At 36.4% G+C, this 25,758-nt stretch overlaps 1 protein-coding gene across 1 annotated transcript; it reads left to right on the forward strand.

Annotated features, from left to right (window-relative positions):
• Nucleotides 1–795: 795 nt before the first annotated feature.
• On the forward strand, nucleotides 796–1,340 carry LOC142640459 (non-specific lipid-transfer protein 2-like). Its single transcript, XM_075814571.1, has one exon. It carries the CDS (start codon nucleotides 804–806, stop codon nucleotides 1,155–1,157), a length of 354 nt encoding a protein of 117 aa, XP_075670686.1. The 5' UTR covers nucleotides 796–803; the 3' UTR covers nucleotides 1,158–1,340.
• The last annotated feature ends 24,418 nt before the right edge of the window (nucleotides 1,341–25,758 follow it).

Genomic DNA, 25,758 nt, shown 5'->3' on the forward strand with positions numbered 1-25,758 from the left:
CCACGTGGAACCACCTGAAAATCGAGTTTCTATGACTCGATTTACAAACCCAAAATAAAAAAAATCCAAGTCTTTTGCCATTTGAAATCTACAGCCATCAAAATTCAAAAACCCATCAAAATTCATCCACCACCATGTGAAGATCAAGACTGAACAGAACCCAGCACGCACAAAAAAAAAAAAAAAAACCATTGCCCCAGATCCACGGCTGCCTGGGTCTCGCCGGCCGGGGTCGGGCGACCTGGGCGCGCCGGCCGGGGTCGGGCGACCTGGGCTCGCCGGCCCGGGTCGCGCGACTGGGCTCGCCGCCTGGGTCCGCGTGGGTAGGCGGCGGCTGGGCGTGCAGAGGAGGAGGAAGAAAGAAGCAGTGGTCGGCGGCGGCTGGGCGTGCAGAGGAGGAGGAAGAAAGAAGCAGTGAGAAGAAAGAAGCAATGAGAAGAAGAAGCAGAAAATGGAAGAAAGACTGGAGTGAAACGCAGATGGAAAAAATAAGAAGGAAAGAGGGATAGATATAGGACATAAATCGAGTTTCTAATTCTCGATTTCCAACTAGACGCCACGTGAAAAATACGCCACATCAGACAGAATTAGACCATAAAAATCGACCCTTAAAAACTCGATTTTTAGGCCCAAAATCGAGCCTCTTAGACTCGAGATGCTAGTAAAAGATATAGTTTGCAAACCGTAACAACTAACTATATAGTTAGAAAGTTATGCCTATTTTACTATTTTACCCTATTCAAGCAGTGGACCCTGTTACTTACAGCTGCTATAAATTGCGGGGGAGGCCTTAGCCAATAGCCATGTACCGTAGCCTATCTTCTCTCTCTCTCTCTCTCTTCATAGCTAGTGTAAGAAAGGTAAGGATGAAGAAAGCTTCATATGTTGTACTCTGTGCAGTGGTGGTGGTAGCCATGCTTCTATTTGAAGCACCACTGATGGCAAAGGCAGTGACATGCAGTCCCTTGCAGCTAAGTTCATGCATAGCGGCCATCACATCTTCAGCACCACCATCTAGCACTTGTTGCACCAAGCTGAGGGAGCAGAGGCCATGCCTTTGTGGGTACCTCAAAGATCCAAATCTCAGGCAGTATGTTAACTCTCCTGGTGCCAGAAAGGTCGCTAGTACTTGTGGTGTTCCCTTCCCTAGTTGTTAGGTTATAATTATTACATCTTTAAAGTGATTGTACTGGAAATATCCATATCCTATAGGAGTAATTCTCGTGGTAAAAATCAATGATGAATAATGTGAATGTTGTTCACAAGTACTAGTAAAACATATTCAATGAATAGACTTTGTCCTATAATGAATTTTATCCTATAGGAGTAATTCTCTCTCACTCTCTCATGGGTATGGGTGTGATTGTAACATATCATATTTTAATTTATCAATACGGTTGGTTTCACCGCTTCAGAAATATTCAAAGCATTTGTTCTTGGAGACGAGAATTAATTGGTTCCCCCTTTTCCCTATTTTCTTTCCAATCAATGATTAAACCACAATTCTACACCCAAAAAAAAAAAAAATGATTAAACCACAAACCTAAAGCGCACTAAAATCTAAGTGCTGATGATGTGAAGGAGCACCATTGCAATTTGCAAGACTATAATATCGATCGGAATTGGACTGAATGAGCTCAATAATTGCTGCAGGCTGCTTCAGTGTCACGATGTTATCACGAGTCACGACTTTAACTTTCAAAATGGACGTGTCAGAGTGATAGAGGTCAACACGTGGGAAGGAACGGCTGGTAGAATGGGAAGAGTGAAAGGACAATATCTGAACTAAGTGACAAAAGGGGTGAGGAGTGAGAGACAAGAAATTAGGCAGAGAGACAGATTATTGTCTAGGGAAAATATCTTCTTAGACTAGTTCGCGTCCACTGTTTTACACGAATATTTATAATTGGTAAAGAAATATACACATTTATTTTTTAAATGGAATGAAGAGAAAGACTTTACTAAAAAACTAAAACAACTGGTATACAGTCAGAACAGAAAGCTCCCTAAACCAATCAAAAAAGAAAATTACAGATGGGAGGCAAACTACAAGCAATCCTTGTTGAACCTGATAGAGAAAAAAAATGTGCACATTAATTTAAAACATGAAAGTGTATATATATATATATAGATGAAAAATTTAAATGAAAGAGTATCATTACCGTATTATTAAAAGGGGTGAAAGCATATTGTCCTCAAAAACTCATCAAAAGTCGAAATAAAAAGTACACAAAATATTGCAAAATCACCTCCACATCCAGTTAGCTATCATCATGGTCAAATTTTTGCAGAAGTCCTCCTTCACATTTAGTAACATTTGTATTTGTTAGTTCTTTTATTTGAACCCTCTCTCTTGACTCAGTTCCCCATTGTCACAATGGTGGTGGTTCATACTTTATGACTCATATCTGAGGGTTACTTAATCTTGACTTTAACCACACTCCTTCAACAAAAGGTTGCAGATCTGGCTATGGGACGTTGTTTGTTAATTGTGGGTAGTTATGAGTGGTCAATGGTTATAGTAGCTCTGAAGTCCCTCAATCTCGACCTCAACTTGTTTTTTTTTGGTCTGTGTGATCAATTTACTTTTCGTAAGCTTTTGAAAACGTTTTGTTTTTGATTGGGTCTTTTGATATTTTTTAGAATGCCAAATGTGAAGTATCCATCTTGTACAATCTAATGGAGGTTATAAAAAATAAAAATGTGTGTTATTGTTTGGGGGAGTTTTAGCGGAAAATTTTATTGTAAAATATTTATTATATGATGTATGGTAAAAAATTTTATTGTAATTTTCACTCGAGTCCACTGCTATCAATACTTTTATTATGAACAATTTTTTTAAGGAAATATTATAAACCAACTACAGGAAGATATTAACTTTTTATTTTATTTTATTTTTTTACTTTTTTAAAAAAATAAAGTTTCAACTTATGGTATTTGTTTTTGATGATTGTGCTAATTATCATTTGATCAAGACACCAATAGATTTTTGGTGTGAGCGAGAATTGAATCCTAAATTTCTTGTTCAATCATAAAAAACTTTACCAGTTGAGTTAACTAGAAATAACTATTTTTTCACATTAAATGTTTGGTACGGTTCAATGAAAATTGAATGGAAGAATCAAATCTTCAAGGAATTATTTATTCATTACACTATAGCTAATATAGATGAGAAAAGTTAACAAAAGTCTTAAGAGCATTAGTTTAGAAAATATTTTTATAAACTTTCTATAATAAAAGAAAATAAGCAAATGATTTTTATGACAGTTTCTTATATTTCTTATAAATTGGTATAAAAATTTTACAAAAATAGTCTATTAATAAATGCTCTATGAGCACTCTTGGACATGATATAGATTAGGTTGACCACATTCTAAATGCAGTTGGTTTTTTTTTTTTTTTTTTTTTGGGATTGCTAGTGGGTGGCATATTCAATGTGTTTCCGAGAATATTTCAGGGTAATTTAAGAAGCTAAGAAATTTGAGTAATTCTTAAGTACTTTTGGAGTATGGAGAATGATGCTCCATTCTCTCACATTCATGGTGGAGTTTATTCATTAAATTCATGGTGGGGTCTACCATAAATGTGAGAGGAGTTAGCACAATTTCTCTATACTCCGAAACAACCTAAGAATTTTTCAAGAAATCCAGGATAAGTCTAACAGACTAGTCATTTTCCTACTTTTTCCCTCTTGTTTCGAAGCAAAAATATCTACCAGTTATATTTACTATTTGGTTCCATTTTGTTCCTGAATGTTTCTTTGGGATCTCATCCCCATGGGTGTCCAATCCTCACCAAGAAAAAAAAAAAAAAAAAAATCCCACAAGGATAGATGGGTTTCAAGGTTTGTCAACCCACGGGATTCCACGTGATAATTTGATCTTGTAAAATGACTCACAATTATCCCTTGCCCCTTCCTATTCATTTACTTCTCATTATAGTTTTTAAAACGCAAGTAGTGTTTTGAATTGATTCTTTTTCTAATATTTTTTGAGACACCAGAAAAATTTATAAACAATTTTAAATATACACATATACAAAGAAGCATATATATTGTTGCAAACTTTTGATATATTCAACAAAAAAAATTGTATTTTATCATCACTTATATACAATAATATTTAAGAAAAATGATCTAATAAGCTAATAAGAAATACATCACTTAATATACAATAATATTTTAGAATTTTAACTAAATAAACCAATAAGAAATATATTCATAAGATCTTCACAGCTTCATGCTAAAGCTATAATCAGTGGTGGATCCAAATTTTTTTTTTTTCAAGAGGCCTAAGTGGGTAAGTTAGGTCGCTTTGATATGCCTTAACATGTACAGTATAATATAAGAGAAATATTATAATAATAAAAATTACATAAAAACTTTTTTTTTTTAATGACAAAGGTAGAAAATGTCCCAAAATTTTTAATTGCCTTAACATATACAGCAGAATATAAGAGAAATATTATAATAAAAAATTACATAAAATACGTTTTTTTTTTTTTTTTTTAAATTTTTTCTTATTGACAAAGGTAGATCATGTCCCAAAATTTTTAATTATGAAATCATAGCACTTATTTTAGGAAAAAAAATAGTATGCATTCGTATATCCTAACACTATATGAAAAATGAAAACGAGTAGTAAGATCAAAAAAAAAAAAAAAAGATAAAAGAAAAATGAAAAAAAAATTTTACTATATAGATTTACTTTGTTATATATTTTTATGAACATATCCTCTAGGTACTCCTAAAAAATGAGTTATACAAGGCAAATTAAAAGAAGTGAACATTAGAAAAACGAAACATTTAAAGAATATTGTAGGGATGAAGGGCCTAGATATAGGTATTGAGCTGTGGGCCGTGCTCAAGGACATCAAATAGTCTGAGGACAGGTATATACTAATGAAGGCATATAGGTCAATAGGCCATGGAAGAAGTTTGGTCATAAGGAGCTGGAAATATTGTCCAAGGAGAAGTACCTCCTTGGCTAAATAGACTAAAGGTCAAAGGTCCGACCCTTCATCAAAAACAAGGTAACAAGCAATCATGCTGGCAAGGATAAACATCTGATAGGGATAAGACAAAAGAAAGTGGGGAAATATCTGAGAAGAAAGTTGCTACCACCACATTGAATGCTCTGCAACCAACCCCCTGGTCGCATTAATATGGAGGTGATATCTAAACATTAACATTCAGCCTTACGGCTACCCACAAAGATTTCAAGAAGGTGCTAATGGGACAAGTATCAAAGTTAGCAATCTGATCTACACGTGGAGGGTTGAGATGAAGGAAGGAAGGGGAATATAAAGGAGAAAAACCCCATTACAAGGGAGGGGGGGGGGGATCTAAAAATCTAAGGAGAATCACTATATACTCAAGAGCTGCAATTTTGAAGTCTAATGAAGGCATACAAGTTAATAGGCCATGGAAAAGGTCTGGTCATAAGGAGCTGAAAATATTGTCCAAGGAGAAGTACCTCCTCAGTTAAATAGAGTAAAGGTCAAAGGTTCGACCCTTCATCAAGAACAAGGTAACAGGCAATCATGTTGGCAAGGATAAATATTAGATAGGGATAAGACAAAAGAAAGTAGGAAAATATCTGTGAAGAAAGTTGTTACCATTACATTGAATGTTCTGCAACTAACCCCTTAACCGCATTAATGTGGAGGTGATACCTAAACAGTAACATTTAGCCTTACAGCTACCCACAAAGACTTCAAGAAGATGCTGATAGGACAAGTATCAAAGTTAGCAATCTGATTTATACGTGGAGGGCTGAGATGAAGGAAGGAAGGGGAATATAAAAGAGAAAAACCCCATTAGAAGGGGGGGGGGGGGATAAAAAAATATAACTCAAGAACTGTAATTTTGAAGTCTAAGAGAAATATATAAGAACAAACCTTCCTCGGACTTGATTGAGGAGAACTTTTCTTGTTCAAGACTGTTTGATTTATGCTTTCCAATAACAACTAACCTACCGTGATCATTGTTCACCTAACTCATTGAAAGTTCAGTTTCAAGCCTACTCTCTACAAATTCATTGTTTTGGGCTATTTGGGCTATTGACCATCCATTTGTGGTTGCTATCCACCCATGTAGGGCATGGTTGGCCCATTAAACTCATGAGACTAGGGGCCTTCGAGTCTTCAACAATGCTACCTTGGAAATTCACACATAAATCCAACCACTTTAATGTCTCACTTGGTGACAAGTCTGTGTTACTTGGCTTGCCAGCCACACATTTTACTCAAATTATAAAATTAAAAAAAAAAGGAGAGGAGAGAATGGAGAAATTATATGGTCTTCATGGTAAATCATGTCACTTATCTACCATTCTACTAAAAGACTTTTACTTGTTTAAAATTGCTGAGTTAGTTTAACAAGGAAGTTAATTTTTGTTTAACGTTTATATTTGTATTTTATTTATTTATCATAAATTGATTCAACAATTTTAAACAGATTGAAATCTTTTATCGGAATGATAGACAAGTGACGTGGTCTACCATGAGAATTGTATAATTTCGATCTCCAAGGAGTGGGGGTCATATATCCGGTGGTACGTGTAGAAAAGGGGTGAACCAAGTAAAGTGGTACAGTCCCACCACATGTAAAAGTATAGCCTATATAGGTTATGTATTGTAACAAGTAACAACATTATAGAAACTTAGAAGCAAACAACTAGAAAACACAGATTAGAAAGAAACAAATAAATTTGAAAGAATATTTTGAAGCAATTCTCATACCTGAAAGGCAACGGTTGGAACGAAGAGGCTGACACCAATGAGCAGCTAAATACATAGAAATATTTTAAATTTTTTTTCCAGTGATGTGAACCAAAAAACAAAAAAAAAGGTTTTGAGCTTTATTTTTTTGTTTTTGTTTTTGGATTTTATGTTTTGTTTTGTTGAGAGAGTTTTCATCTTTTGGGAATGAGGAAAATTTTTGAGAATTAACCTTTCTTCTTTTTATATATATCTTTGTTAATTTTTATGGTGTACTTTATTACTCCTACGATGGGGATATTTTTTCCCTTTTTTTTCTTTGATGACTTTTTAAACTTATTTAGGGCTTGTTTGGTTAGAAGGGTGGAAAAGTGGGAGGATAAAAAATGGTGGGAAGATGGAAAAGTGGGAGGATAGAAAAGATTTTAATTTCCCTCATTTTTGTTTGGTTGGGAGTGAAAAAGTGGAGGGATGGAAATAATGAGTTTGTATAAATTTACTTATGTACCCTTGTTAAAAATGATGCCAAATTAAAACAAATAAAAGTGACAAACAACCAAAAAAAAAAAAACACAAAAGAAAGCAAAAGAAAGAAGAAAAAAAAAAGAATATGAACAACGTACACTTAAATCAAAAGGAAAAAAAAGAAAAAAGAAAAAAGAAAAGAAGAGGCAATGAGGGAATAAAAAAAAAAAGTAAAAGAGGAAAAACAAGAACAAGAGGAGGCAACATCTAGGAGGAAGGAAAAAAAAGGGCGAAGAAGAGCAATGTCCAAACAAAGCCTATGTGCAAGCGAAAAAGGGCATTTTTGTCCGTTAAGCAGTCTCATGTTGGAGAGAAAACTTTTTGGTTGGCTCGAGAAAAAAAACACCTGGGCCTTACAATTTATTTTCCTTTCTCCCCACTCAACCAAACACACTCTAAAAAAGTTTTCCTTCCCATTTTCTCTCCAAAGTTTTCAACCACCCTATTTCACTTCCAAACAAACACACCCTTAATATCTAAAATTTGGAGTTTAATTAATAGAGTTGATTTTATATAAAGGTTCATAGCTTGGACATTTGACAATTTATGCTTTATATAGAACCTTGCTCAGTCCAGTTGCATATTATCTCCTAACTACCTATAAGCATTAGGAATCTACTTGAGGCTATATATATATATAGGCACACGGACACACATTTTACTTCCTCTTTCTTTACTTACTACCTTTTTCCTTAAGACTTAAAACTATATTATTGCTGGACATTGGTTGTTATTGCACCTGACAACCAAATTAATATTCCTTTCTTTCTTCCCTTTTGTAACAAAAGATTTCTTAGAAACATATTAATTAATATTTTCCAACATGTACATTATGTGTGGAAAAGGGTTTTGTCTCAATTACATTTGACTTTTTGGGTACATTTCACTAGAGCTGTTTTGTAGTTTATGATTATAGATTATAGGGCACTGACATATGTGATAGTGTGGGTGTTTCTGTTTAAGGTTTGATTTTATTATTATTACTTTTTTTTGGGGGGGGGGGGGGTGTTGTTTGTGTGTTTGATTAAAAAATAAAAATCTTTATTGATTTATAATTGAAGTGCATCATTTGCCAATATTGCAGAAAAAACACAAACGCAGATCTTCAAGCCAAACAACATATGAACACATTCCATTGCTAGAGGAATGATCAACTGCATAGACCCGCAAAATTTGATATAATTTTGATAAAAATGTCATATTGATTATGTAGCCCAAGTTCAAAGTGCTGATGCTGGGACAGTCCAACAAATAATGATCATTCCAAAACACAAGGCTTCAAAGCAGCCTTAGTCGAAGATGAAACAGAAGGGTGAAGGGGAGTTGTTTTAAACATTTAGTAATAGGGGAATTGGTATAGTCATTGGATAAGGCTTTACATTTTGGTGATGGAAGTAGTTTAGTGGAATGGATTTGTGGTGTCTTGGATAATAACAAACTGAAAAGAAAAAAAAAAAAATCTCTTTCTTCCTTCAAATCTTTCTGGTTCTCTCAAGCCCAGCTAGGACTGACCTCTTTACCCCCACACCATTGTTGCTGGAGGTGCTCATCACTAGTGTCAGTCCGACAACCTTCCAGTCTCCACCCTAACCATGCTCCAATAGATCAACCACACCTTTATTCTAAAATCCAACCCCAAAAAAACTAATAAAAATTAACATGATTAAATCTAGTTAGGATATTATGATATTAGTTTTTTCCCTCTTTTCTTGATTTCTTTGCCAAATATTTCCCCTTTCTTTAATTAATTTTTTTTTGTTTCTTTGTTTTTTGCTATAAATAATTTCTTGTGTAATGTTTTGAATTTTTTTTCTTTCCTTGATTTCTTGTTTTTGTCCACAGACGTTTTTGTCCAACACAGAAGCTTTAAACAGTTAAGCAAACTGTGAATTTAATTGGCTTGTCTTGAAATAAAATTCATGCTAAAAAAATTTCACTTGCATTTGCCACTAAATACCTTGGAGCGTAATTTTGCTAAATTTGGATTGACTATGCAAATGGGTATTTGTTGGTGGATAATATATTTTGTTTCTTGTAGTTTAATTTTAAAAAAATAAATTGTGGCCCTTAATAGGTGAACTTGAGGGGAAAATATTTGCATTTTTGGTTTTTTGAATTGTTACCAATCATGCCTAACAAATTTACCCAAATTTTTAAGTAGTTCATTTAGATTTTTATATGTCAAGGCCTTCCAAAAATATTCTGGTGATGCTATTTTGGTTCAAAAGAATATTTGAAATTTTGATGATACGATTTTTCTTTTAGTAAAAAATTGTCAAATGTTTCTAGTTGAACTTTAATTTTTCTTGGGCATTTCTATGTTATACAGATATGGTATTCATTTATTAACTTTAATTCTACTTGGGCATTTCTATGTTATACAAATATGGTACTAATTTATACAATAAAGTAGAAATTGTAGCTAGATTTGGGCACAATTGAGCTTATGAGCAAGAGTTTGTTTTTTGCACTTTTTTATTTTCCATTTATTGTCGCAAAAGGTTATATGGAGTAATAACTAATAAATGTGTCTTGTTTTCTTGTTAACAGGACAAAATATTAGCCTTTGCTTCCATAAAGTTCAATGTATCTTTCCAGAAAATGTTTTGAAGCATTCCATGAAGTATCGACGCCATGTATCTTGCTGTCAATAGGCTAATTTTTAGTATCAACGAAACATTGAATGTATTCTTTAGTTTTGACACTTGAGTAGTTTCATGTTTATTTACAAAAACTTTTACAAGGATTTAGAGTACAAACCAAGAAGAATGTAATAGAATATAGTTATTCTTTTATTGATATTGATTTGAGAATGTAATAAAATGTAATTGATTGTGTGCCTTTTATTTCTAAATTCTTTTAATGCTTCAAATTGAACAATTTTTATGATCCTTGTACAGTCACAAATTGATACAAGAGTTTGATCCAAAAATAAATAAAGCTTTATTGAAATGTACACTTTGATTACAAGGCTATTATTTCATTCAAATACAACCTAAAAATATGCACATTCATGGAACCTAAAAATTACATTCACAAATCCTATAAGGATGCAAATTGAAGCTAAAGTGTAATGAATAAGATAATGCCTAAGCAAAATACTTACATTCAAAACAATTTTTGAATCATCCAACTGGCTACTAAAGGTAAATGTTGAAGTTTCTACATACATCCAAAACGTATATTTTTTTTACAACATTTCATCAGAATGGTAGAACTTGTGCAAGTGTGAGAACATGTGGTCTACACTATCATAAAACAATCTGAAATTTAGCATTAATCCCCCTTCAGTAGCTGTCTTTTCTCGCTCTGGTGATCAAACAAAGAATTGCATCCATTTAATCATGCCATTCAACCTAACAAAAGAACAAAGAGTGATTTCAAAATTAAACATATATCAAAATTTCAAACTAAAAGCAGGCACAGGTGAAGCTATAAGATCATTATCACTACTAATTATGTAAGTTTGTTGAGGGTTTAGCTTAGGAACTTCCTTTTAAAGAACTCAGCTAAAGGATCAACATTAACAGTGAAATACAAAGCAGATCATATAGTCTGAATGTTCAAGAGATACATTTAATTTCTTCGTAATCAATGACAAAATATAATAGTTGCATAGCCAAATTTTAAATGGGGGCAATCAGACAATAACAAATGTATTTTGCATTAAGGAGAAGCAGAGATGAGATATTCATCAACTAAAAAGAAAAAAGGTGCCAAAGCAAAATTACGCTCCAATAACAAAATAACTGAAAAGGGGTCCAAGGCAAGCTCCGAGGTATTTAGTGGCAAATGCAGTTAAAATATTTTTGGCATGAATTTTATTTTAAGACAAGCCAATAATTCACATTATGCTTAACTGTTTAAAACTTCCGTGCTAAACAAAAACAAAGCATAAATTGTCAAATGTCCAAGCTATAAACCTGAATGGTTTCTAAATAGCAAGTTAATATACTTGTCAGGAATCAGGATCAATGCATCACAACATTGTGGTGAGAGCATAACACTCCAGCCATAACGACAGTCATGTCACATAAGCTATTAAATAAACTCTGACCAAGAATTAGCTCACAAATAAGAGTGTGATTAGCAATGTAGCTAACAAAGCCAGTTGTACATAACATAGAACCATTATTCTAAGCTCACAAACATTGTACCTCATTACCTATTAAGAGCAACAGCTTATATCTTTTGTAAAGTTTTAGACCCCTTAAACACAAGTTGTTTGGCCTAGTTATTTAGCCAAGTGAATACTTAGGTAAATTAAATAGATCTAGATTAACACATATAAATCATATCATGTATATAATGCGGAAATATAAAGAACACAACGATATGATAACCCAGGAAAACCAAACAGGTAAAAAACCTGAGGAGGATTTAACCTAGCTATCCTCAAGGTAGAACCAGATCCACTATGAAAGAATTGAAGTTTTTACAATAAAACTTAGACCACTAACATCCTATTGCTACCTTGTGTAGAAAATTTACTACCATGACCACATGACAGCTGAGTCCACGGACTACTTCTTTCCTTGATTTGTTGCAACCACAAGTTCTCCTATTTGTGACTTTGAGCCACCACTCAAAGGTTTCAGATCTTCTTTAAGTTTTTTAAGCAGCAACTGAAGCGATCATCAAGTTCTTTACATGAATCTTGATCTTGATAATCCTAAGTATGTATGAAGGTAAACACCTCTAGATCTCACAAGAGATTCAACACACAGCACATCAAAGACCTCTAAAACGTAGCTAGGGTTTTTCCTTTTATACTTGGAGTAAAACGTAAAACCCTACATCATATGGGCTTGGGCTGAATTGGAAATTCTATAGAAAAAAAAAAAAACAATATGCGCGCGGTTCAATCGATTGAGTCTAATTTTCGATCGATCGAGCTTTGCAGATTTAGTCCAATAAATTCTGCAGTCACTCGATTCCAATTTTACAAATAAACATACTTTGAGCAAGTCTAAATCTAGACTCTATGTTTTGACATGGTTTGCCAACACATTACATAATGAAGTTCTAATAAATTAGTCCCTAAGGTCTTAGAACCTAATATCTTTAAAATGAACTACAAGAAACAAAATATATTTTTCACCAACAAATACCCATCTGCATAGTCAATCCAAATTTAGAAAAGGAACAGATACCTAAAAAAAATTAGGAAAAAAAAGAGAAATTTCATAATGATTTTTTAGCATACATCATGAGTTCATGACCAAGCAATATAATTTCTAGACTGATGTCAAAGACAACACCACACAACAACTACAAGTAGATACTTAATCAAAACACATTCAACCATACCCAAAAGCCCCAATTTTTCTGTTAACATGTATAATGTTGTGGGCTTTAGGCCCAACTAGTTTACTTGTATAGCACTCTTACTTATACTACACTCATATTTACTCGTACTGCACTCATATGCCTCCTATATAAAGGCACTCATGTATATTCTTTTAGTATGAAATACAATACTATTGAATTCAGTATTTCTAACATGGTATCAAAGCCAGTGCTCTAACCTTTTCTTAGCAGTATTGTCTTTATTGGTGTAACTCCATTCTCAATATTGCTTCCCCTGTCACAACAACTGCCACAACCTTTCGCCGTTGAACCTTTGAGTCTTCCAGACATCGTCCTCAGGTTCTGGACCTGTAGCAGCCGCCGTTAAGGAGTTCGAACACTGCAAAGACCACTGCCTTTTTCGGCACCGCTGTGAATATTGCTCCGAAAAATTTTCCGAAGGTACCACGAAGATCGTCTTACTCCAATCTACCTTTTCGTGAAAACCTCACAGTCATCGGAGGCTCCACACGCCCTCACGCGCCGCCCAAAGCTTCTGCACTGAAGATCACGCGCCCACGCGCTGCCACGCGCCGAATCCCTGCCTCCACGCGCCACCACTCGCCGCCACGCGCTGCCACGCGCCAGACCTGCTCCTGCTGACGTCAGCCCTAGGTGACGTCATCACGCCACATCATCGCTGACGCCATCCTCCAGTGCGCTGCTGACGTCATCACTGTTGACCGTTGACCGTTGATTTTTGACCGTTGACTTTTTTCGGAGTTGACTTTTTTGCAGTCCAAGTTCTCCTTACTCAGCTTTTTTGCGTAGATTTCTTTTTTTGCAATCCATTTTTGCATATTTTGCTTCTAAATGAAGCATAAGGACAGGTCTTCTTCCTTTTGTAACAATCGTCACCGACAATCCAGCAAACGTTTTTGCAATTTTTGCAAACGTTTTGGCCATAATATTGAGACTTGCTTTCAGCGCAATAAATCAGCTGTTTCAATTTCTGCTGCCACTATTGCTAACATTGAGAGTGTCCAACCAATGACTCCCGTCTCTGCACAGTCTAAGTCTTCAGGTCGCACTTTCACCATGACCACAGGTGACCTTAAAAACATCATCGCCAATGTCATTCGTATGGTTGGTAATGCATCTTATTCCTCTTCTCTCTCAGCTTTATCTGGTATGTCTCCTTCCTCTTAGCTTATGGATTCTGCTTGTTGCAATCACATGACACCTCACTCGTCCTTATTTTCTGAACTTAAACCTGCACCACACCCTCTTACTATTCGCACAGCAAATGGTTCCACAATGTCTGGTCATAATATAGGTTCCGTTTCAACCTCTAACCTCTCCGTTTCTGGGGTCTTTAATGTTCCTGACCTTTCTTACAATTTGTTTTCTGTGGGACAATTAGCTGAGTTGGGTTATCAAATTATATTTGATTATTCTGGGTGTATTGTGCAGGATCCATGGACGGGACAGGAGCTAGGGACCGGTCCCAGAATTGGGCGTATGTTTCTCGTGGACAACCTTCGTCTTCCACTTGTTGCTCATGTTTCTATTGCCTTAGCTGCTGCAGTTTCTTCTATTCCTTCTCTTGCTCTTTGGCATGCTCGACTTGGTCATGCATCTTCTTCCCGTGTACAACAATTGGCTTCTAGAGGTTTGTTAGGTTCAATGTCTACAGAAAATTTTGATTGTGTTTCATGTCAGTTAGGAAAACAACCAGCTTTGCCTTTCAATTCTAGTGAATCTATATCCATTGATATCTTTGACCTTATTCATTCTGATGTTTGGGGATCTTCCTCTATCTCTAGTATTGGTGGATCTCGATATTTTGTTGTCTTTGTTGATGATTACTCTCGCTATAGCTGGATCTTTAATATGAAACATCGTTCTGAATTATTGCAAATGTATTCTAATTTTGCAAAAATGGTTGAAACTCAATTTTCTAAACGTATCAAAATTTTTCGATCTGATAATGCTCTTGAGTACACTCAATATGCTTTCCAATCTGTTTTGCATTCCTATGGCACTGTTCATCAACTAACTTGTCCAGGTACCTCTCAACAAAATGGTAGAGTCGAACGAAAACTTCGTCACATTCTTGACACTGTTCGTACTCTTCTTCTCTCTACCAAAGTTCCTGCTCCTTTTTGGGGTGAAGCTGCTCTTCATGCTGTTCATACTATTAATCGCATTCCCAGTCCTGTCATCCAAAATCAAACTCCATATGAGCGCCTTTTTGGGTCACCTTTAGATTATCACCACCTACGCTCATTCGGCTCTGCTTGTTTCGTTCTTCTTCAATCACATGAGCATAACAAACTTGAGCCTAGGTCAAGACTTTGTAGTTTTCTTGGCTATGGCGAAACTCAAAAGGGGTATCGGTGTTATGATCCTATTTCTCATCGTCTTCGTATCTCCCGCAATGTTATCTTTTGGGAACATCGCCTCTTTGTCGAGCTCTCTCACTTCTGTGCTTCTCTATCTTCCTCTTCTATCTTAGATCTATTCCAGATGAGACACATATTCCTTCTGTAGCTGCTCCTGACCCTCCTATAGCTGATCCTGATCCTCTTGTAGTTGCTCCTGATTCTCCTATTGACTTCTCTGCCCAACCACCAGAAATCCTTGATCCCTTTCCTAGTTCCCCCTTTAATGAACAGGTGGAAGATGAACAGATCGAAGACGAGCTACCCAACCTTGATCTTGGTTCCCCTGCTCCTGCTCCTGCTCCGCCTGAAGATCATGCACAAGACATTCCACCTCGTCACTCAACTCGGGTAAGGTCCATTCCTGCACATTTACTTGACTATCATTGTTACACTGCCTTTGCTACACTACACGAGCCTCACACCTATCGTGAGACTTCCACTGACCCTTTATGGCAGATTGCAATGAAAATAGGAACTTGATGCATTATCTAAAAACCATACTTGGGACTTGGTCACTCTCCCCCCTGAGAAATCTGTGGTTGGTTGTAAGTGGATCTACAAGATTAAGACTCGCTCTGATGGGTCCATTGAGCGCTACAAAGCTCGTCTTGTTGCAAAAGGTTTTACACAGGAGTATGGGATTGATTATGAAGAGACCTTTGCTCCGGTTGCTCGTATCTCTTCTGTTCGTGCCTGTGGCTCTTCTTGCGCCGGTAAATGGGATCTTTTCCGGATGGATGTCAAAAATGCATTCCTTAATGGGGATTTAAGTGAAGAAGTTTATATGCAACCTCCTCCACGGGTCTCTACGGTAATCAAACAAGGTTTGTCACCTTCGACGTGCACTTTATGGCCTTAAACAAGCTCCACGTGCTTGGTTTGCCAAATTCGGCTCTACCATCTCTCGTTTGGGTTACATGGCCAGTCATTATGATTGCCTTATTTCTTCGTTGCCGACAAATGCACTATTTTACTTCTCTTATATGTGGATGATATGATCATAATGAGTGATGACCTTAGTGGCATTCAAGAACTCAAGGATTTTCTCGGTCGGCGGTTTGAGATGAAAGATCTTGGACATCTCGGCTACTTCTTGGGTCTTGAAATCACTCATTCTACAGATGGACTTTACATTACTCAAGCCAAGTATGCCTCGAACTCTTGTCTAGAAATTTGGACTCACCTTTGATAGCAAGGCCGTTGACACTTCGGTCGAGCTTAATGCGCATCCGACTCCCTCGGGGGAAACCATTGTCTAATCCCTCTCTTTACGTACGCTTAGTTGGCAGCCTAGTTTATCTTACTGTTAGTTGTCCAGACATTTTCTATGCTGTTCACCAGGTGAGCCAGTATTTGTCTGTTCCACGATCGACTCACTATGCTGCTGTTCTGCGCATTCTTCGGTACCTAAAGGGCACTCTCTTCCATGGTCTTTTCTACTCTGCTCAGTCTCCTCTTGTTCTCCGTGCATTTTCTGATGCCGATTGGACAGGAGATCCCACTGATCGCAGGTCCACCATTGGTTATTGCTTTCTTCTTGGTTCTTCTCTAATTTCTTGGCGAAGCAAGGAACAAACTCATGTGGCCCGTTCTAGTACTGAAGCAGAATATCGTGCCCTTGTTGATACCACATCTAAGCTTCTTTGGCTACGATGGCTTCTCAAAGACTTAGGTGTGTCTACATCCTCTGCTACTCCTCTTTATTGTGACAATAAGAGTGCCATTTATATTGCTCACAATGATGTCTTCCATGAACGGACTAAACACATCGAGATCGATTGTCATTTTATCCGTTATCATCTTGTCCATGGTGCTCTCAAGCTAATCTCAGTCTCCTCTACAGATCAACTTGCAGATATTTTCACTAAGTCACATCCTAAGGGACGCCTTCGTACTTTGGTTGACAACCTCAAGTTGGTCTCACATCCACCTTGAGTTTGAGGGGGGCTGTTAACATGTATAATATTGTGGGCTTTAGGCCCAACTAGTTTACTTGTATAGCACTCTTACTTGTACTACACTCATATCTACTCGTACTGCACTCATATGCCTCTTATATAAAGGCACTCATGTATATTCTTTCAGTATGAAATACAATACTATTAAATTCAGTATTTCTAACATTTTCAAACCCAAGCAAATCATCAAGCTTTATACTCAAAAAGGAAACCCAGTCACTAAACAAAATTCTAAGGGTTTCGGTCACTAAGGAGAGACCAAAATTTACCGGAACTATTGCCAGCAGTGGAGGTGTGGGACGCTATAGCTGTTAGCTGTAGCCATGGAGATTCGACAATGGTGTGATCTGATGGAAGAGAGTTTTTGAATTTTGGGTAGAGAAAGATTTGAAGAAAGAGAATTTTTTTTTTCAAGTTACTGAAAGGTGAAGAGAAGAGAGTAGAGAAAGGGCTGAAAATGGGTGTCACGCGGATCGCTGACCTGTCATTATTAGGTGTCAATTTGATATGTGTTGGATAAAAGCAATGGTTGGGATTGAAACTATTGCACGGGATCTCAATCTAAAAATCTCCTACCACCTTCCCTCTTTTTCCTTTTTTTACATCAGATAGTTGTCAGACTTCAAGCATGACTTTCCCTTTTCACCAAATCCACAATTTGGTACAACTTCTTTAAGGCAAAAACTTATGCAGAACCTGACTCACCATGCCTAACCTTTTGCAACTTCCATCTACACTTACACCCATGACACAACAGTAGGCATAGGAAAAAAAAATCAAAATACTGAGACAGAAAATCTGCAGGTACCTGGCGTTCAAAGAAGTGTTTGGTATTGTTGTTTCAACAATAGTTTTCAATGTTTAAACAACATTACATGTATTTTTACACACTTTTTCTCCACATGTATTTCCACAAAACAACAACAACATTACTAGAAATCTCTTACCAAACGGGCCATAAATTACTGAAAATATAAATCTAAACCCTTCTTTACTTATGTCATAAAACTCATTATATAAAACTTAGATTTGATGAAAGATAAGATTTCTTAAACCTTAAAAAATATCTATCATTATACGCTGACTTAATTAGCTTCAACCAAATTTTCTAAAAGCGCTCTTAATAATATTAATTATAAAATTAACCCCACAAATAAATTTACTTAAATACCCCACCTTTAAAGTCTATCTCTTTTTTTTTTTTTTTTTTTTTTTTTTTTCTGGGTATTACAATATATGTTTGCATGTTTAGGTTGTTAGGACATATGTGGATATTGTTAGAGACATATATTATGTAAATTGGCTAATCCTTTGACAAAACTCACTTTGCTTGTAATTTGGTAGATCTAGGATGGGTTTAGTACTTCAAGGAACAAAAGTTCAAGTTTAGTATTGAAATCATGCAAATCTGTTCAAGAAACAAGTGAAGAAGTACTGTTCATTAAGGCTCGACAGAAATCTTGACATATAGATATCTATCGAGATTTAATGACAAATCTTGACAGCTCCTCGACAGAAACAGTATCTATCGAGAATTACAAAATTCAGATTTCCATATCTGATTTCACGCATATCTAAGTGTATTTGTGTAGGGTTTCTTTTCTCACAACTCTAGACATATATAGATATTATTTTAAAGGCCATCACACAAGAAATCAGAGCATCCCTTCATGCATTGTGTGACTGGAAACAAAAGTTGACCTAGTTCATCATATTCTTTGAAGAAGCTACTGTGTTTTTGCGCCAAGGGTTTTGTAACCAAGGAGCTTTTTGATCTTCATCGTTGGATGAAGTGAAGAACTTTGTAGCTATCATTTTCCTTAAGTTGGTGTGTTAGTCACGTACTTGGATTCGTGCATCGATTGGTTAGTCACGTACTGGGAGCTGTGCATTGAAAGGAGAGATCGTCACGACATTACAAGTCCAATTGGGTATTGGGGTAAGGGTTCAACTATAGGTTGGTATAAGGTACTGAGATTCCTATACTTGTAACCGTTTGTTTTGATAATAGTGGATTCTTGGGAGTGGTGACCTCAAATTCACCGGGTGGGGTTTTGCCTCAGTGGTTGTTCCCATTTGTAAATAAATCACCTGTGTCAAACTTATTTTTCGCTGCATTTACTTTAGTTGGTGATTTGTTTATGCTACCACACTTATTGCATGTAATTGAATCTGATTAATTAACTTGGCTAATTAATTGATTAATTTACCAAAGGGGTCAATACATTTTTGGCCTATCGAGTGGTATCTAAATGGGCACACTCTGATTAGGGTTAATCTTTGCTGTGTGATCTATTAACCCCTGTTTGTCATGGATAGATGACAGTCTCTTATTATACCTCCTTTATTTGATAGCACTAACTATGCATACTGGAAAGTACGCATAAAAGCTTTCTTGCATTTTTAGATGAGAAGGTGTGGCAAGCTGTGGAGATTGGCTGGACTAAGCCAAAGGAAGTGCCGACTGATTAGGATGCTGCCAAGATCAAAGCGGTAAGCTTCAACACTAGAGTATTAAATGCTTTATTCAGTGTGGTTACCAATGAGGAGTTCAAGAAAATATCCTCTACTGAAACTACTAAGGAAGCATGGACCATCCTCTAGACAACCTACGAAGGGACTGACACTGTCAAGGATTCAAAGCTTTAAAGGCTTACTATGAGTTTTGAAGAGATTAAGATGGAAGAGGATGAGTCTTTTGATGAGTTCTATGCCAAGCTAAAGGACATAGTCAACTCAGCCTTTAATCTTGGGAAAACCATTCCCGAACCCAAGGTTATAAGAAAGGTACTGAGGTCTCTGCCTGAGAGATTTCGCGCTAAGATCACCGCCTTTGAAGAATCAAAGGATATTGATTCTATTCGTTTAATGGAGCTGGTTGGCAACTTGCAAACCTATGATATGGGTTTGACTAGACTTGGTAAAGGAAGCAAGGGAAAAAGCATGGCACTAAAGGCCAAGAGCAATGAGACTGATGAGTCTTTAGATGATGAAGATTCCATGATGAAGTCCTACATCACAAGGTAATTCAAGAAGTTCATGAAGAATGCCAATATGAAAGGCTTCGACAAGGACCGTAGGCAATCTAGATCCTCTCAATTCAAGAGTCAAGATAGAGGAAAGAAGGATGCTAAGGATGGTGGTCAGTACATTGTTCCCTCCATACCAAAGTGCTTTGGATGTCAAGATTTTGGACACATGAAACAAGAATGTCCAATATATCTCAAGGAAATTAGGAAAAGCAAGGCTCTTGCTGCTACCTTGAGAGACACCGAGCCTGATGATGAGTCAGAAGACAATGATGATAAGGAAATCTTGAATGCCTTCACTACCATAGTAAATCCTACTAAGGGGATTTTCAAAGAGGTGGATAAAGAAGAGGACTTGGTAGAGTCTAAGTTTGAGAAAATGGATGAACAAAATGATATCCATATAACCTATGCTAAGTTATACAAGGTTTCCAAGAAGCATGAGAAACTTTATAGGCTGGCCACCAAGAAGCTGAGTGATATGAAGCTAGATCAAGAGGAGCTCTCTATAAAGGTTGATTAAGCAAATCAAACCATTGGAGCTTTGTAGTTCGAGAAAAACTTCCTTGCTGAAATGTCAAAGAAGCTTGAAGTAGAACTGTTCCAGGTTAGAGCTCGATTGGAGAGGACTTCCAGTGCAAAGCTATCAGAAATCTGCTTTTGATAGAACCGGCTTGGGGTATGATTTCTCTTCTTCTAATATTGCCTTTTCTAGTACTACTATGTTTGTCTCACTTGCTAATAATGTTAATTTTGAGAACAATGAATGCAAAACTGATATAGCTAGTGAGAACGTAGACAAAGGCAAATCTATTTTAGGTGCACCCCTAAGCTTGAAATGAAAAAGACTAGAAACCCTAGGACTAAGAAGGTTAATAACAAAAAATCTCAACTGAAGAAGCCACATCTCTATCATCACTGTGGAGCTTTAGCGCATACTAGTCCAAATTGCTACAAGTGATTAGCCACTCAACAAAGCAATAGTATGATCTCATTTGGAAACCAGAATCAATTTCCATCCTCTTTTGCCCATCTTGGAGATCTTCTAAGGGCCCTTATGTTCCTTTCAAACTTGAGTGGTTTCAATTTTTCCACCTCATCTTTGGTTCAAGGGTTCGCATAAAGGAAATGTTCTTCCTCCAAAACTAAGGTTTGGAATGAAAAAGACTCTAAGTGATTTAGTCACTTATTCTCTCTCCCCCCTTCTTATGGTTATGCATTACTTGTGTGTTTTGTTTTGCTATGTTTGAGTCAGTCTAGTTTTATGCTATGTTTTGTTTAGCATGTTTTTGTTTGTTGGTTTATTTTCAGTTTTTGCTTTATTTTAGTTTTCATAAAAAAATTGAAAAATCAGAAAAATGCAAAAACAGTGTGTTTTGTGTACATTGGTACTTGTGTACTTTGGATAGTTATTGAAACAAAGTTTTCTAAACTTTGTATCTGTAGTAACTTAAATGAGCATTTTAATGCACAACTAAGAAAGTGAGCTTTGTGGCTTGTGTTTGTGATTAGTACGATTAAGTAATCTCTTATACTTAACACTCATATCACTCTTTGATGAGAAGGATTAAAAAATTCTAAGAGAAAGGCATAAATAACTATCTCACCACTAAAGCCTGTCAATCATGAATAACATCTGTATGTTTCGGCATAGCAAAATTGTGATATTTTGACCTAACATAATTGGGTATTTATTTTCTCTCTCTTATATGCCCATCCATAATATGCTCAAAAGAAAAAAAATATATGCAAAGAAAAATTAAAAGCAAAAATAATCAAAATGCTTTTAAATATGGTTGCAAGCGTGTTTCTAGGAGATGTGGGAGTTATAGGATGTACCTCAAAGGTGATAGTCCCCATTAAGAAGTCATGATTGTGTGTGAGTTAAATTGATTTTCTCATATCTCAAATTGTCATAACATGACAAAACTTGTGCAATCTTGCTATGGTTTTCACACACAACACGCAAATTTTTTGCTACTTTTGATATATGTGCAGGTACAATGTGATTTAGCCATCACAAGGGATACATGTGTTAATGTATGCTTACTAAACTGTCTTGACTTATTTTTGAAATATAAAATTGGTTAGACTTGTTTAGTGTGAAGGTGTGTTTTGGATCTATGAATGCTTTGCATTTTCTTGTTGAGAGATGTTTATGCAAGCTTAACATGTTGATTGGATCTTTGATTGAGTAGCTTGTTCGTTTGCATTCATTTCTATGTGTTTTTCCTCTCTTTGAAAAACTAGTTTTTATCAAGCTCGACAGCTTCTCGATAGATCCTCGATAGCTTCTTATTTATCGAGCCTCTTGGACTTCTTTTCTATACAGATCTTATCGCACATTCGATCCATCGAGCTATTTGGAATTTGTCTCGATTACTTCTTGATAGATCCTTGATCCATCGAGAAAGTTTCTGTTTGGCAGATAGCTTCTTAACAGCTTTTCAATCCATCGAGGTGATTTTGCCGTCGATAGATTCTCGACAGCACCTCAACAGATTCATATCTATCGAGATTTAGTACTCAACAGACAGATCTCGACAGATCCTCAATCCATCGAGCTACAATTTGTTTAAATACTTGAAGCGCGAAATCAGATCTCACTTTTTCATATCTCTCTCGACATATTTTCTTTTCTCTCCATCCAAACACCCTCTTCTCACTCAAAACCTCCTATCCACATGATTTTCGGCCTAACCTAGTATCAAATCACATGGTATGTTTCTCTAATCTCTCTTTGCTCAAGCATTTCGCGCATTAGACCTAGGTTTTTGTGGTTTTATGAAATTTTTGGGGTTTTTGAAAATTTTTGAGTTTTCTGTGAAATTTTTGGGTTGGGTGTTACTTATTTGATGCTATTTGATCATGCACTGCATTCCATTTGCATTTTCACAATGTTTCATGCATTTAGATGTGTGTTTGTTTGTTAAAAAATTGTGTGTTGATAGGTTTGGATTGGTTTGAACCCATGATGCAATTTTTTTTTTTTGCATGTCACATGTTCATGCATTTTTCATGTATACGTACCCTTCCTTTTCTATACATTTTTTCTGGGTTGTGATTGTGTTTTTCTGTTTCTCCTTCTCTCTCCTCGGATAGTTTGCGCATGGCACCCAAGAGAAAATCCACTCCATCTCGGAACCCTCTACGTTTCGGGACATCTTCTTCTGATTCTACTCCTACTCACATTCGGTTCCATGATGAGAAGGCCCATAAGGACTTCTTGAAGAACTTTTCTAAATATGGCATTCATCCGGAGCGTCACGTGATTCAATCGGATTTTTCTGATACTACTCTATCCAGTGTCATTCACACTCGGGGTTGGGAATCTCTGTGTGAGATACCCTTGAGTCCTATCGTGATCATATGGGAGTTTTACTCCAATATGCACGGTATCGATACCTCTGTGCCTTGGTTTGCTACATGACAGGCCAAGAATGTATTGACCCATTGTGATAAATTAATTGATTAATTAGCCAAGTTAACTAATTAATCCAATTAACATGAAAAACACGTGATAGCACAAACAAATCACCAACTAAGTTAACATGCAGCGGAAAATAAAGTTGACACAGTAATTTGTTTACGAATGTGGAAAACCTTTAAGGCAAAAACCCCACTAGGTGATTTTAAGGTCACCACTCCCAAAAATCCACTATTATCATTAACAAGCAGTTATATGTACAGGAATTCCAGTATACCAACCTATAGTTGAACCCTTACCCCAATACACAATTGGACTTGTTTTGTAGTGACATTCTCTCCTTTTCAATTCACGGCTCCCAATACGTAACTAATCAATAAATGTGCGGATTCTAGTACAACCAAATCACTAACTTGAGAAAGATGTTTGCTGCAAAGTTCTTCAGTTTATCAACACGATGAAGATCATGAAGCTCCTTGGTCATAAAACTCAACTGCGTACAAACCTAGTAGCTTCTTCAAGAGAAAGATGAACTAGGGCAAATTTCGTCTCTAGTCACAATTTGCATGAACAAAACTTTGCTCTACACTCGCGCAACCTTTGACGGCCCTTAAAATAATCCATATATATGTTTAGGGTTATGAGAAAAGAAAACCTAAACATGTACACACGGATTGGAGTGAAATCAGACCTGAAAAATTGATTTTCATAAATCTCGATAGATAGGGTATCTATCGAGCAGTAGTTGAGCATTGAGCTCGATAGATAGGGTATCTATCAAGCAGCCTTTTAAACCTTAATAGATGCTATCTGTCGAGCTTTAAAATCCAGCACTTCTTCACTTGTTTCATGGACAGATTTGCATGGCTTCAATACTTGTACTTGAACTTTTGTTCCTTGAAGGATTAAACACATCCTAGATCTACCCAATTACAAGTAGAGTGTGTTTTTTCAAAGGATTAGCCAATTTTAAATGACATATGTTCTAACATGATTCACATATGTCCTAACACTACACATATTAGAGGTACACGTATAGTAGTCACTCTAGATCTTGTATCCGAGATACTATACGTTCCGCGGGTAGCGCATCTTGACTATCCCGCTCTTCAGCGTCTGAGGACTATGTCCAAAGACGAGCTCATATCTCACTTTTGTGAGAGACCTTCCATATGGGGTGGTTGTTAAAACACCCCATGCTCGGACTTTTCAAAAGGTCCGAGATTCCTAAACATGGTGATGACATTTGTTCTATATCCACTGTCTCACTATAACTCCATTACAGAGCCTCGTGCTTAGTTTTTGCTATCCCTCCTTGAGGACCTCTCTATAGACTTTCCTTCTCATTTCGTTCTTTCTCTCATCGATGTTTATAGAGATACGACGACCTGTGATAAGCTCATTTTTCCTTTGGCTATCACGCAGATTCTTCGCCGTCTTTCTATCCCTCTTCCTAATTCTTCCTTCTATCCTATCATAGGAGCCATCTGCGCAGCATCTGTTCGACGGAGCGAGGCCTAACTTCGATCGAAGCAGCCACGGATAGAAACGACGGATCCTCTAGCTTCCACCACTCCATCCACCTCCGATTCTTCTTCTTCAGTGGGTGGTGTGACTTTTGTGGCCATCATGGCTTAGCTTGAGTGCATGGATGCTCGCCTTGACACTCTTAGTTATCAGTTATGTCAGGTGAACACTCGTGTTGGCCGTATCGCTCGCCGGTAGGCTCAGATGGGTGGCTTCGTCGCTTCTCCCTCTCCTTCACCCAAGGCTTCAGCGGATTAGGATGCTGATGATTGTATTGGTGATGATGATGATGATGAGGATGAGGATGCTAGCTCTTCCAGTGATGATGAGACGACCTCTTAGTGATGACTTACCCTTTGTCATTTGTGACAAAAAGGGAAAGTGGTTTTGGGATGAGAGTAGTCATGTAGAGTTAGCATAGGACATTTTTTTTGTTAGGGAGAGTTTTTTATTAGGGATGTAGTGAGGATTTTATGTACTTTTCTTTATCTTTAGTTACATTATCCTTTTGTACACCGGTCTTGTGACCATTTATTGATATCATACATTGTACTTATTTCTTATATATATGATGATGTATGTTGTTTTTCACATTTCTCTCCATGTGTTGTTTATTTTCTCTCTTTATACACATGTTTCTTTATGTATGCAATCTTTTATTTTTGTTTCACACTAAGATGCCTTGATGAGTTTTGTTTAAAGTGTTTCAGAAAGACAGGTTGTCAAAATCTATCATGCCATGAACTCTCTTCTTGCAAAGTTTTTCAAGAGTTTGAGTTAGGATTAGATTTTATTGTATTCAACAAGTGATTATGAGTTTAGTGATTTATGACTTT

Source organism: Castanea sativa, chromosome 1, assembly GCF_040712315.1.
Source record: "Castanea sativa cultivar Marrone di Chiusa Pesio chromosome 1, ASM4071231v1".
Taxonomy (NCBI): domain Eukaryota; kingdom Viridiplantae; phylum Streptophyta; class Magnoliopsida; order Fagales; family Fagaceae; genus Castanea; species Castanea sativa.

Bases quoted from the DNA above. Each gene is read 5' to 3' on its own strand.
- LOC142640459 (XM_075814571.1), top strand. From the start codon at position 804: ATGTACCGTAGCCTATCTTCTCTCTCTCTCTCTCTCTTCATAGCTAGT.